Source organism: Magnolia sinica, chromosome 16, assembly GCF_029962835.1.
Source record: "Magnolia sinica isolate HGM2019 chromosome 16, MsV1, whole genome shotgun sequence".
Classification (NCBI taxonomy): domain Eukaryota; kingdom Viridiplantae; phylum Streptophyta; class Magnoliopsida; order Magnoliales; family Magnoliaceae; genus Magnolia; species Magnolia sinica.
Window position 1 is genome coordinate 71,042,917 of NC_080588.1, and position 15,444 is coordinate 71,058,360.

At 37.8% G+C, this 15,444-nt stretch overlaps 1 protein-coding gene across 4 annotated transcripts in view; it reads left to right on the forward strand.

Moving 5' to 3' along the window:
* The first annotated feature begins 382 nt into the window (after window positions 1-382).
* The window catches only part of LOC131229395 (histone-lysine N-methyltransferase SUVR5), a 34,272-nt gene continuing 19,210 nt past the window's right edge, over window positions 383-15,444 (forward strand). Inside the window, exons 1-3 of one of the 4 annotated variants that reach the window (XM_058225337.1) lie at window positions 383-610; window positions 1,251-1,327; window positions 6,920-7,557. In XM_058225337.1, the coding sequence (XP_058081320.1) occupies window positions 6,979-7,557 (579 nt within the window). In that variant the 5' untranslated portion in view covers window positions 383-610; window positions 1,251-1,327; window positions 6,920-6,978. Of the gene's footprint in view, window positions 611-1,250; window positions 1,328-6,919; window positions 7,558-15,444 lie in introns of those variants that run through there. The other 3 variants (XM_058225336.1, XM_058225338.1, XM_058225339.1) reach the window with 3 other exon arrangements.

Consider the following 15,444-nt stretch of genomic DNA (forward strand, 5'->3'; position numbering starts at 1 on the left):
CAGTGTCCCACCAACCTCGCTGGTTCGGGTTCGCAGCCAACTCGCGCTCCAGATTCACACCCCAATCAACCTCAAAACTTTTGAACGGCTCAGATGCCGTAAACTCGCTCCGCATTGTTAAAAAGCGCAAGGTGGACACTAAACATTACCGTCCATCACCCAATTTATAATACACGGATCCCAACATTGACCCACATACCACTGTGGCCCACCACATAACCGAACCAACCCCGATCTTCAGTCAAAGACGCCATCCAGCCGTCGACAACCACCAGCCCAAAAATTCCAAAAAAACCCCACACACGTCCACCAAACAGTCACGTGCGGCCCAAAATAGCACGGGCGAGTCCCCCTGAGAAAAGGTCCCAAACATTACAGATGCCCTCAATCCCTAGCTCTTGTAACAACAACACCCACAACCACCACAAGACGAGGGCGAGAAAGAGAGAGAGAGAGAGATCCCTCTTTTTATTTTCTCGTACACATCTCAAAAAAACAAAAAGGCTGGTCGCACCACACACCATTAGACCACTAAAATAAAAAAGCATACATCAATGGAAGAGAAGCTGATCTTCTACCCCCAATTTCTGTTTCCTCCACTCCATTAAAGGTACATTTTAACCCTCATTTCTCACCCTCTTCTCCTTCCAAAACAACCCTTTGGGTAAAAAGGATAAAAAAAATTAATCCATTTTTAGTAACTTAGTCCCTGGACCTTAGACTACTTGTCATGTATGCAAAACATTGTACATCCATCCATCCATGGTTCAACACACATGTAGTCTACCCCAAATAAGTTTGGTACAATGAAAGGAAAAAACCCATTTTCTAATTAGTGATTTTTCATTAGATTAGGGTTTTTTGGGTCTTGATTTTTTTTTTTTTTTTAATTTCTTTTTTTTGAGGTGGGGGCACTTGTAATGTTACATGGATATGGTGGTGATCTGCAAGATTCAAATTCATGTGGATGTTTGAATGCAGCTGTTGTTGGGTGTTTCTGTTTTTGGGTTTTATTTGTTTTTCTTTTTCGATTCGTGATTGTGGGTATTTGGACGTCGCTGGACGACGTCGAGGAACTGCTATATTTGTGCATGCATCTATTTACATATGATATTTGTTGGGATGGTTGGTTATATTTGATTGGTTTTTTCAGTTGGGTTCTTCCACTTACCGCCTCCATCTCTGTAGGAATTTTGGGTGGTGCTTTTTTTATTTTATTATTATTTTTTTTAAAAGTTTTGTTTTGGTAGGGTCTGAACGCCTGGTAAGGACTCGGTCTTGGGTCATGCCTTGGGAGATCAGGCATGCTACCAACCCGACTACTGAGGTGGGTGTGTTTGGAAGTTTTTTTTTTTTTTTTGGGCGCATTCTGATTTTCTATGATTTTGATCATGTGTGTGTCTGATTAAATTTCCACAGGTAAAAACTGTTAATGGTGTGCTTTTTCTACAGTTTTATAATTTATGTAGTTAACCAATCTCACCAGTAAAGGGAGTTTTAATAATTACATGGATTTAGCATTTGAGATTTATAGCTCAAAATAGGAAATATTTATATGAAATGGCCTGTTAAAAGTTAGAACTTAATATCTCCAAAAGAAAAAAAAGAAGAATGAGTTCTACTGGGTAACAAAATGAGTGGAAAATGATTTCTTTACCCAGTGTACTAACAAGGTAGATTTTTTATTTTATTTTTGTTCCAGTGGAAAAAAAGCTTCGATAAAATGAGAAGTTACTTAGCAATGCCAAACAAGGACAACACTCAACTAGCACTATAAAAAGGGTAAACAGTGCTAGGCTCTTTAGCTAATTGCAATCTACCATAAAATTTGCAAGTTTAGCTGCCAAAAAGTTAGATTGTTGACGAATGTTAGTTGTTCAAATCACTAAGGAGAGGACTAGTGTCATCTTTTTAAGAGGCTTGTTAGCCCCACATGCACCCCACTACACACACCTCTACATGCAGCCATGTGCAAGTTAACACATCATGAGGCTTATAATATGATGCAAACCTGAAAGCGAAAACAAATAAATCAATGAGAAAAGAAAGAGATTGCGGGAAAAGACCCAACAATCCTCTAGCCAAATGCTAGATATCACAAATACAAGACTGTGAGCAAACTCAATAGTCCTCTAGTCTTGAACTAGAGACCACTCCCCCTCCCTTCAACAACTACTGTTGAGAAAATCAAGAATTTCATAAAGAGAATATTAATTAGCTTGTCTTATTCCATAGGCCATAGACCCTATTTATAATCAAACCTTACAATTTGTGATAAAGGCTATAGAATCTAAAAATATGCGAAAATAAGAAAGCACCTAAATAACAAATCATTCTAATTAAGAAAAATGCCTAAAATAAGAAGATACTTTGAGAAGAAAATATCTAAATTTATTTCCTTGCCTAATATAAAGATATGAAAGAAAGTAGGAATTTCCTAATATAGAGATTTGAAAGAAAATGAAAGTAGAGATGAGCTAAAAAGGGAAAGTGAGCATTTTCTTGTGCACACATGCAGAGCGTGCTTGCGTGAGATGCGGGCCTTTTCTTTAAATCTTGATCAATCGGCATGCGTGGCCATTTGGTTGCATCAATTCCACCCGGCTTCAAAAACAACTCGTCATCAGGTTTAAATTGGTAGTCATAATCTCCTCCAAAGATCCTCGTTTGTATCGCGTCTTCTTCGACTTTGTTGGTAGTTGATGGTGGAGACCTACATGCCTAACGGGTAGCTGGTGCATAATATGGTGTTGAAACATTAATCATCTTTTCTTTTGCTTTTTGTTGGTCCACCACATTCTAGACATTGATTGTGGCCCCTTTGTCACAATTTGCTTTCAATTTGCATAACTTGATTGATGTTGAGATGGTACTATTGTGTTGACCTCTATGGAGTTTACCACTGTGTAGCACTATCCATCTCGTTGACCATCAGATCGTTTATATATGTTAAACCTTCAGTCTCCTCAATTGGATCATCCATCAACTAGTCTTTTGGTTTTACTTGAATTTCCTCTGATATGACCATCGATCCATCCACCAATCCAAAGGAGGATTCCTTTTGGGTTGCCACACTATATATAACCACATCATTCCTTGGAATGCTAGATAAAACATATTGAAGCCCATAAAGCTTTTCCTGTTCAATTAAGGGCTTAAAGCAAGCTCTCACAAACTCCTTGAGTTCCTTGAATTCATTTGCAATATCTTCATTGGATGCTTTAAGCTCTTTCTTGACCTCCTGCAAGCTCTCCTTCTACTTCTTTTGAATATTCTTATGCGTCACTGTCATTTTCGTGTGATAGGATGCTTTTGGATAACTGACATGTGGGGATGAGTGTTGAAAAGAATCATCATAAGGCACATGAAAATGGGTATGACTCAAGGTGATATGAATGGCGATCTTGATCATCAAAATAACTCGGATAAGAATAGCGCGATGGATATGGAAAAGCATGGGAGTCTGAATAGGGATAATTGCACGACACATGAGAACATCTTCCTATCCATGATATCTTTTTTTTTTTTTTTTTTCTAGTGTCCCAAGAGCAGAACTTGCTTTGATACCAGTTTGATGCAAACCCAAAAGGGAAAACAAAAAAATCAATAAGAAAAGAAAGAGATTGCTGGAAAAGACCCAACAATTATCTAGCCGAATGCTAGATATTACAAATGCAAGACTGTGAGCAAACTCAACAATCCTCTAGTCTTGAACTACTACCGTTGAGAAAAATAGAAAATTTCATAAAGAGAATATTAATCAGCTTGTCTTATTCCGTTAGCCATAGGCCTTATTTATAATCAAACTTTACAATCTAGAATTAATGCTATAGAATCTAAAAATCTGCGAAAATAAGAAAACACCTAAATAACAAAGCGTTCTAATTAAGAAAATGCCTAAAATAAGAAGATACTTAGATAAGAAAATATCTAAAATTATTCCCCTACCTAATATAAAGATATGAAAGAAAGAGGGAATTTCCTAATCTAGAGATTTGAAAGAACAGAAAAGTAGAAATGAGTTGAAAAGGAAAAGTGAGCATTTTCTTGTGCACATGCGTAGAGCATGCTCGCGTGTTCTTCAAATCTTGATCAATCGACATGTATGGCCATTTGGTTGCATCATAATCTAGATGGTTAAACCAAAGATTGAGGCTGTTCTTATTTTTTCATAAATAAAACCAAGGGAATGATTTTGCCATTTTATTCTCTTTTAGCTTATTTTCTTAGAGAGGCTAACTTCTTGGCTGATCGTTTGGCCAAAGGTGTAGCAAGATAGTCATATGTTGAGACACTTATCCATTACCTCAATGGATATCATACTTGCTCCTCTTTTATAACTTGTCCTTACTTATAAAAGGGCTGTTGAATTATCAGGCAGTCCACATGAACAAAAACAACAAAAAACTAAGGTTTCGGTCTTCCATTAAATTTTCAAATGTATAGCCTACCTAATTGTTAAACAGCCTGAGTTTTTGGTCAAATGATTGACATGGCAGGTCTCACCTGGTACACAGTTTGAGTGTGGAGGGGTCTGCAAACGTCGTAAAGAGTCCGGCTTCTATTGTAGTCAAAGTTTCCTCTCCTATCTGGTTCCAACCTTCCATTGTTTTCACAAATGTATGGCCAGTCCATATTGTAACTTGGAAATGTAGGGACTACCTAATAATTAAACAGCTTGAGTTTTTGGCCAAATGATCAACATAGTGGGCCAACCCGTAGTTGTCAAAATCCTACTGTTTATGATTTACTATTTGAGTTGAATCCCACCTCGAATCCCTTTGTAGGTGAATCCTATGATTCTATGAGTTGAATCCTACGATTTACAATTCAGATCCTGATTTACAATTTAAATTATACCTGTTCTCTTCTATTTAAAGCTTTACTTGGCTTTCATTTTATGTTTTTTAAATTGGTATGGGCTTTAAGAATCATTTAGAAGAGTTCAATTATCTTATTTCGTTCTTTATAAGAGATTAAATGATAGATATTCTCTTCATTGTTTAATCGTGTTGCATTTTCTTGTGATTTCTTACTTCTTAATTGGTCGAACACCAAATTGATGTATCATTTATTTGAAATGTTTTTATGGATGGTTGAGATAATGTTGTTTTACATATATTGTGGTGATGCTGGTTAGAAATCAAAAAATCTTTTTTTCCTCGGTCTATAGAATCAAATGCCGCTTTTTCCGAACATGATTCTACTTGAAGAAAAAGGTTAAAAAATTATTGAAGGATTCTTGGATGTTCTTTAAAGCAAATTTCTTGAAAGACAAAAAAAAAAAAAAAGGAAAGATGAGAATCCTCTAACACTATCATGATGCAGTATAACTTGGTGCATAGTTATGGGAAATGGATGATTGATGAGTGAGTTAGTTTTTTTTTTTTTTTTTTTAAAGAAAAATATAAAAGTTCTTACGATTTACGATATGATTCGCGATTTGAAACCATTCAACCCTTATTATGATTTGTGATACAGAATGATTTTGACAACATTGGTACCATCTGATACACAGTTGGGTGCCAGTCATGCATAAATGCTGGGTTAGTTGTGGTTGCGTGTAGATGTGTGGAGAGGCATGCAAACCTTGTAAACTATTATCGCCATGGTAGCTACATTTTAATTTTAATTTTAAATTTTTTTTTTTTAATTTTGAATGGGGCAGGCTGGCTAGAATTACTATGAGTGAGAAATATTACTGTCTTGCGTAAAGATGTAATTACACCGAGAAATTTACATTATAATTACATTTACAGAATAGTAAACCACATAGATAATACTATATATAGACGATAGCCACTTTCCTTCTTTCTTTTCCGCTTTCTTTCTTTGAATTAAATTTATTATCATCCTTCAAAATTAACTAGCATTTTTTTAACTAGTGCTGAAGGGTAAGAAGGTCAAAAGGCTAACCAATTTAATACAAGGATGCTTCCATAAATACTTCGACCAAGTTCAGTTTTTCCAAATGCACAAGTAGTATAGATGTTTTGGGAAAGCAAAGTCCAAGAAGGAAGTTCCCTTTTCTTTTGGTAAAATTCCCTTTTATCCATCTTTATTTATTACTATCCATTTGTTTTATGCTTTGTGTGGGTAAGATGGGGTTGAACTGCCTTAATGTCACAATACATTTCCTCATGTTGTCCCAACCTACAGGAAATGAGCCCCTACCCCATCTTTGTACTTTATATAAGGGCAATTCATAGAACCACTTTCAGTCTCTAAATCAGTTCAATGTGCATCATAAACAGATGATCTAGATCAGGTTCAAGTTCAAAGCATTAAATGTGGTTGTATTGTATATTATTATTGGCATATATTTCAGATAGATTACTACTTGTTGTAGTTCTGCTCCTCAAGTTTATCATAGATTAGATTGCTGCGGTCTTTCCATGCCTTTTGCTTTAAAATCAGTTTGCAGAACCATTGAAATCTGCCCTGGAATTCATCTTTCGTGAGGCAATGATGATGTTCGAGTCGAAAGAATTGACATGCTCTTGTTTGACTGAACATTAGTACTGTTGTCCCACCTTTGTGTATTGTAATCTGTAGATTTACAGGTTCCCATTGTTAGATGAGGCCTACTGAATATCTCCCCCATCATAAGATCCTATCTATCTGATGAAAATGGGCATTTACAACCAGTGGTCTGCTCTTAAAGGGTGCCCCAATTGGGCAGTCATGGTCATCTAATGGGGAGACTTTGGGGCATTTCTCATCTACCATGGGGCCCACCATACGAACGATTTGAATTTAAAATAGAAATTGAATAATCAAAAAGTGGGCCTGCATGTAGAGCTTGTTGTGCCCGAAAAATGCTTGATCATACATGGTATATTTCCTATTTGTTTATTTATCATCAACATTTCTTGCTTTAAATTTGATCTGACTTTTCAGACAAGTTTTTTGTCAACAGGTGTAATCAGCAATAGTATTTAAGACATTTTATGGCATTCAGATGCATAGGGAGGAGCCATGGAAGTACTGTCATGCTCAGAGGTTCAATATGTTGGTGAATCCAATTGCCCCCAGCTAAGTTCAGGAACAAAACCATCTGATGACATCCATGAAGAAAAAGTGAGGCCAATGCAATTAGATTGTCCTCGACAAAGGTCACGGGAAGCAGATTGTGCCAAAAAAGGGCAAGGAGATGAACTATCAAATGACACACACAAAAGAGAAGTTGGCATTCTTAGAGGTGATTCTCCTCAACGGATTGGATATGATCTAAACAGGGCCCGTGAGGAAGAAGGTAGCTTGCTGAAAGTGGAGGAGATAAGCAAAGAGGATGGTGATCGAGGAAGCAATGGATTACGTCCATGTCCTAATTTCCTTTGCAGTGGAGAGCCCAACTGCCTTAAACAAGAACGAATTCAACTAGCAGATGCTATATGTAAGGAAGATGAATCTGATATAAGTGCAGAGTCAGCCCAGAAAGATGAACCAGGTGAAGATGAAGGACATGACCTACTTAACAGCAAACAGGAGGGAGAAGGTGGCCTTCTAGAAGATGACTGCCCAGAGCAAGATGAAACTGCAGCATTGTGGGTGAAGGTAACTGATACAATCCATCTGCCTTGCTCACCAATGGGTATTGCTTTGTTGTTGATATCATCCACTCAAATTCTCACATTTGAAAGTGTACTATCAGCATTGTGTTCTGGATTCTTTTGTTTGAGATGCATTTATTAAAGCTTGTATTGATTGGGATCGTGGTATCTATTATCATGATGGTTCAGATTCTCCTTGGACGATAATAACATTCACTCCATATTTGGCAGTAAATAATATTGTACGGATCTCAATGAGAAAACCTAAAATGTCCACTTTAACTTATTTATTTATTTTTTTTACACATGCACCCAACACCCACACCCACGCACACCGTAGTGGGATTTCACCACCTATGGGTATTGAACCCAAGACCTCATGTTGAAACTCCTTCATATTCTACCACTGAGGTAAGGACTTGAACCCAATGTCCACTTTAACTTATTGGTGACTTGCTCTTGTGAGTTCTGAAACTGCTCTGATTGCAGGCTTACCTTGAATGATATATTTCCCAAAAATCCCCAGGATTGGACACTCTTAACCCTTGGACTGGTGGTTTATGAAAAAAGGGTTGGTCAAAGAAAGTTTGGTTGACTCTTTTTTACAACCATCCACTCTCTTTCCCCAAACTCCTCCAATATAATGGTTAGGACCGCTCAATTTGGTCTGATTTTGGGTTATGGCCCGTCCAAGGCTGAGCCTATCTGGTGATCGTTTTGATCACATACATGTGTGTCACATGCACAAAAAGTGAGTGATAGATATGAGCAAAAGAAAGCAACGAACGCTATAATCTAGGCCATCTTTGTTTCCATGCCTTGTTTCGTGACCTGTCCGAGCAATTCCGTAGTGCTTCCTTTTTCTTGTGTTCCAAATATATCAGAAAAAAAATAGTGTCTATTAAGAACAAATCGAAGTAGTAATAACGTCTTCCACTAATATTTTTTTACGCAAATATCCTATGGTTTAACAATTTGATTGACCAGAGTAAACATTCATTCCTAAAGGGTACTCTAATATAGTGAACAGCTGATGAACAACCATAAAGTTAGGTTGTCCCATGTCAGGAATCACATGTGTCATCCTGCCAACCAGCTAACTGAATGAAGTGGGATTGAGAAGATCCGTCGATGAGCTTAAATGGGTCTGTTTTTCTGTTTGCAACAACATCACTGTGACCTGTTCCAGGCATGCTTTGGCTAAGATTCAATATCTGGAGGAGATATTGCAATCTAAATGCTGAGAAAGATCCAGAGATGTTAAGTCTCTGTTCCCCAGTAGGCTGATGAGAGAGGTGGTATCATCACGTTATAGTAGTAAATAATCTGCATGGTCGAGTTCATATCCATATGATGAGATCCTATACTATAGGTCCAACTCTCCCTTGCATCTCTTCTCTGAGGTGGCAACCATGGGGCCTGGGAAGGTTCCAGGCCTGACTTTTTGAACAGCATATGTTGGCCTGTTGGGCTGGGCGGCCTATTCAAATTTTCACTTTTGCTCAGCCCAGGCCTTGGTGCCTGGCTCCGTTGTGAGTCCTATCCATTTTCCTTTTAAGGAGAGGTACGATTTGTAGTCCCACTATCTACAGTTTCCTCTGGCATCATGGTCTCTCAAGTCTCATTTAGAAAATGACGCAGCACTAAATGGATCATCGATGCCCTGAAAGTGAAAGCATCTTTCTGAACTACTTATTGCTCTCTTTAAATTTCAACAATTTAATTTACCTTTTCCACTTGGTGAAGAAAACTGATCCCTTTGTTAATGCAAGTTCTTTTTTTTCTACCATATATCCAAAAGAAATTACTGCTTCTTTTCAGTTGATCACTTGATAAATGGTCAACTGGGTCTTAAATATTGGAAACTGTCATAACCTTTCAGTGGGAGATGCTGGCATTATGATTTCTCCAATTCCAATTTCTAATATACTATTTCCTGGGCAACTGGTCCTCTTGGTATTCCTGTTTTCTGCCAATGCATTGATTGCATTTACTTCTTATTAGTACATTCTACATCCTTTTGATTGGAGAATTTACAAGATATTAGTAAAAACTCTTTCCATGAGGTTGAGAGAGGTCCTTTGTTCAGTCATATCTCCAATCTGACGGGGTTTAGTAAAAGAAAAGACAAATCTTAGATGGCATTCTGGTGGCTAATGAAGCCATTGACTCAAGAAAGAGGAGTGGGTTGTCTTTTCATATTCCTTGACTGGAGGTTTTTGCAATATATGAGCAAAAACCCTTCCCATAAGGTTGGGAGAGGTCCTTGGTTCGGTCATATCTCCATTCCAAAGGGCACTTGTCAAGAAAGGCAAATCTCATATGACTTTTGGGTGGCTAATGAACTCATTGACTCAAGAAAGAGGAGTGGAGAGAAGGGGATGCTGTGCAAAGCGTAGGAGTGTCAATGGGCTGGCTACAGGGGCACACATACCCATACCCACCAATGGGTACTACACCCATACCCATACCCAGCTTGAAATCAGCACTCATGCCTGTACACTCTAGGGCATTGGGTACCTATTTACAATTTGAGAATCGATATTAACAAAAAAAGAAAAAGAAGATACCATTAGCTTAAAAGATTAAATTTTATAGTGGAAATTAAAATCCAATGGTTTTTTCTTCAGAAAACATAATATATAGCTTGATAGAATACTATTTTGGATTAATAAAACTAAAAAAAGAATCATTCTTCATGTTGTTTTTAATCCATCACATGATTGAAAGCTAAAACTATCACAACATTTGCATACTTTAATATTGCAATTGAGAAAAACTTTGATACTCTGGTGGAGTGTGATGGATGATAAGCAGGCAGTCAGAAATTGCATACTTGGAGTCCAACTAACTAAAACATAAACCATCCAAATTGTGGGCCCTGGATTAGATGTAGAGTGAAGGAAAAATTAAGCTTGTTTGATAATCTATTTATCAGATTGGTAGATGTCTTTTGGACGGTTACAAGTGAAAAATATCTGATGGTCCTAGTTCACGAACAAGTGCCTACAAATTAGAGGTTAGGATTGTTCGACCAATCTGATATTGGAACTGTTACTTGGCGGCAGTGATTTTGACAATTTACTCGGTTTAGTTTAAGACATCATTTGCCACATGTGCAATTTTTGAGTGCATATATCTCGAGCATAAAACACATCCTTTGTATCAAAGAACTCTCCATTTCTTTGATATGTAAATTCTAAACGGAGATTAATACAAAAAAAATAAAAAATCTAAAAGGAGATTGTTGATTTGACATATAAAGTTCTACATGGGTCCTACACCCTAGTGGTGGTAAGCCTGATTATGCTAATGACAAAAGCTTTTGACTTGGGCATGATGAGAGTGTTTAGGGTTGGAAGGCGGGAGATGAAGATTTCTTACCTTTTCTTTTGTAGTTGAAAAAATTGATGATTTTATTCATCATCATCATCACCATCATCATCTAAGCCTTGTTCCAATTAAATGGGTTGGCTACATGAATCTCGTTCTGCCATTCCACTCTATGAAGGCCATCCTTGAAACCATAGGTCATCAAATCTTTTCTTGCTATCTCCATCCACATCCTTTTGGGTCTTCCCCTTGCCTTTTAGAGCCTTCAACTTGTACCAAATCACTCATAACTGGTGTGGTTCTTGGTCTCCATTGCACATGACCAGACCATCGAAGTCTGCTTCCCCTCATGTTATTACCTAGTGGTGCTACTCCTAAGTTCCCTTAAATGCATTCATTTCTAAATCTATTCGTCCTCATCTTGCCATTCATCTATCTCAACATCTCCATTTCAGCTACAGTTAACTTATACTATGAACATGTTGTTCCTTAAATTGCCCAACATTTTGTCCCATAAAGCATGGCTGGTCTTATGACTATCTTCTAAAATTTCCCTCTTAGTTGGAGTGGTACATGACTATCACATAAAACTCCAGAGGCACATCTCCATTTCTTCTACCCAACTTAATCATCCTTCTTAATCTCTCCACTCTCATGAATTATTGATCCAAGGTATCGAAAGTGGTCATTTTGGGAAACTTCTTGGTCAACAATCTTAACTAATTCCTTGTTTTCATTTCTATTGTTACTAAAATTGCACTCCATATCGATCACATCTTCCTTCATTGTTCGTTTACGGTTGTAAGTTTGGGACGGAATCCTCAGAATGGCGTCAGTAAATTGGGTCATGCCTAACTCGATGGACGATCTTTTCCTCACTTGGTATGCAACGGAAGGAGGAAGGATAGAAAGGAAAAGTAGGATGACGCTCTTGGCATTACTGTGTGTAGTTTGGGGAGAAATGAACGACTGTTGTTTTCGTAACTGTAATGGGTGTACGAGGGTTCTTAGTAAGGTCATCATGTTGTTTCGGGATTGGCCCCCCTGAAGGAGGATTAGTTAGGGCTTGCAACTAGGGGTTGCTCTGTTGTTGTACTTAAGATTAAGGCTTCTCTAGATTTTTTGTAGTTTTTTTTTTTTTTTTTTGTTTAATAAATATCATCTTTCCAAAAATAAAAATAAAAATAAAATTGCACTCCACATACTCTGTTTTAGTCCGACTAAATTTTATATCAATATCATCTTTCCCAAAATAAAAATAAAAATAAAATTGCATTCCACATACTCTGTTTTAGTCCAACTAAATTTTATATCCTTTTAGACTCTAAAGCATTTGCCCATAAATCAAGCTCTGTGTTTACGAACTCCCATGTCTTTTTCCAATCAAAACTATGTCATCTACAAACAATGTGGACCTTGGGATCTCTTCCTGCACATGTCTCGTGAACTTGTCTGTAACAAATGTGAAAAGGTACAAGCTCAATGTTGATCCCTGGTGCGAGCTTATTGTCATTGGGAACTCACTTATCTCTTCACTAGTAGTCCTCACATTTGTTACCGCTCTCACATATGCATCCTTATTCCTTTCTTTCCTAACACCCACTATATTAACTCTCTATTGACCCCTATTATATGCTTTATCTAAGTTAATAAGGACCATGTAGAGATCCTTCCTCCTCTCCCTATATTTCTCCATCAATTGTCTAAGTAGGAAAATAACTTTATGGGTAGACCTCCCATGCATGAAACTAAACCAATTTTCTGATACTTTTATTTCATGCCTTAGACTTTGCTTACTTACTCTCTCCTAAAGTTTATAGTATGGGTCATAAGTTTAATCCCATGATGGTTAGTGCAGTGGTACCACATTACTTTTCCTCCATTCATTTGGCATTTTATCAATCTTACAATCTTGTTGAACAACTTTGTCAGCTAAGATGGCCCAATATCTCCCATACACTTTTAAACCGCTCATTCCATATAACATTTACTTTTTCATCGACATTCCACTTTCATTCTTCTATTAATTTATTTCTGAATAGCAATTTTCCCCTTTTAAATTTCATCATCTAATTTTGGACACCCTATCAATTTCACTCACCTTTTCCCATCTCTTTATGTAAACGTCCATAACCATTAACGCATGTTGCATAGTCAGACTCTCCTGCTATAACCTTGTAATCCTTACATATTGATTGTTCTATTTTCCTAAGTAGAAACAAGTCTATTTGGTGTGTATATAATTCACTTTTGAAAGTTATTAAATGTTCATCCCTCCTTTTAAAGTATGTATTTGCTAGAGCTAGATAGTATGCTTGCGAAAACAAGGATAGCATCCCCCATCTCATTTGTCCCCCCAAAACCATATCCTTCATGTGCGCCCTCATATCCTTTGCTTTCTTTTCTTATATGACCATTTAAGTCTCCCCTTACAAATATCCTCTCTTTGTTTGGAATTCCTTTCAATACTCCATCGATATCCTCCCAGAATTGTCCTTTGATTCTATCTTGTAACCCTACCTATAGTTTGCACTAATAATATCATCTTTTCTCCTAACATGAGTTTTATTAATAAAAATCCTATTACTTACTCTTCTAACATTTACAACTTTATCAATTAAACCTTTATCTACTACTATCCCTATCCTATTTCTATTATTGTCCTTTCATATATGCTGAAGTTATATCCATCAATTTCTCTAATTTTGGTCCCTTTCCTCTTGGTCTCATGAACACAATTCATATTAACTCTCCTTCGTTTTATTGTATCTACTAACTCCGTACTCTTGTTATGGTCCCTATATTCCATGTGGCAAGATGAATCCTATTCTCTTGGACTAATTTTTTTTTTTTACTTGCATGCATCTAGAAGTGTGGGAACCCTCGCCTACATCTCAGAACAACTGAGCATTGTTGCGGCACATCTCTCCGGGGGATGCCCAAGCCAACCATTGCCCATTTCTCTCTACACCCTAGTTTTGATGCAGCGCATCGCATACAGGGAATGCCTTAGCACGAGTTTGGAATGTCTTATTGTTCGGATTCTTGATGAAATTTATGGCGTTAGTTTGATGCTGGCTGCCAACTTGATGCAACCCTCTTTTATCGGGGCTGGTGACTTGCAGTGAGAGCACAAAACTCCCACATGAGCAATGTAATAGACTATTACACTGGTTGATTACAATCAAGAGCTATCTAATAGTATGATTTTATTAGAAAACAAAACACCCAATAACAGGAAAGCATAACCCACCCTGAGGGGACCCTCTCCTCACTTAGAAACCAGGTCAACGAAGAAATAAGCGTAGGAAAGGAAAAACTACAAAGCACGGAACCAATTAAAAACTGCCAATGCACAACTATAAAAACCGTCCAATCCCCCAATAGATTTGCCCTAGAGCAGTCTCAGAAAATTTATCACCTGCAATTTGCAAGTGACATGCTTGCTTTGTGTGAGGCATCTAGGAATTAATTAAAATTCATCAGAGGTGTCATTTGGTGCTTTGAAGCAGTTTCGTGCCTTAGGGAGTAGCGGTTTCAGAGTGCAACTAGCATGGGGACTGAAACCAGTATGACTTGCCCTATGTGTTCTGACTCAGTCTTCTATTGGTTTGGTGAGTTGTTTTGTTTTGATTCGAGACCGATATGACCTGGACGATATTTCAAACTAGTCAACATGAGAAAGAGTGTCCCTGTTTGTGTGGCCATGGATGGGGAAGAGGTGAAGTCTTTTGCCAAGGCCTTTTGTTTTTTTGTTTTTTGAAAGATAACGTGCATTAAAAAGGGGAAAAAGATACCAAAAAGGACTGCCAAGCTGGCAGGCCCTTAGGACACAAGAAAAAAAAAGATCAACATTGGGCCCTTCCCTAATGGAAATCCACTAAGCAATGAAACAAAAAACATTGGAAGAGACTATTGGGGGGGGGGGGGGGGGTGTGTTCGCGTCGTTTTGAAAGCATCTGTTGTTCCTTTCTAACTAGAGGGCCCACCAAATCGCCAAAATACCGATCCGCCAGATCCTAGATTTGAATTTGCTTAATCTGACCCCGTGCCAAGCTTTAAGGAGAGTATCCACATCCTTCGAAAAACACCATTTAATTTTAAAGCAATACAGGAAAGCTGACCAGACGAAATAAGCGAAGGGGCAGTGGATCAGTAAATGGTTCACCGATTCTTCAGCAGACATGCAGCAAAGGCAGACATTCGACACAATCATTCCTTTTTCCTAAGGTTGTCGATGGTGAGGATTCGGTTGTTCCCCACCAGCCACCCGAAAACCTGGAGTTTTGGTGGAGCAGCGTATTTCCATATGAAATGAGGATGTTGCGAGGGGGTGGAAACATTGTTGGCCGATAAGATTTTAAAGAATGACCTGACCATGAAAGCAGATTTGTCTGCTTTCCATGTGAGACAGTCGTCGCGATCCTGGTTGAGGGAGACAGATTGAAGAAGCTGCAACAGATGAACATAGTGATCGATTTCCCAATCTTGCAAGTTCCTTCTACAAAGGATGTTCCAAATAACCTTGTCATCTACCCGGGAATAATATTCAGCGATG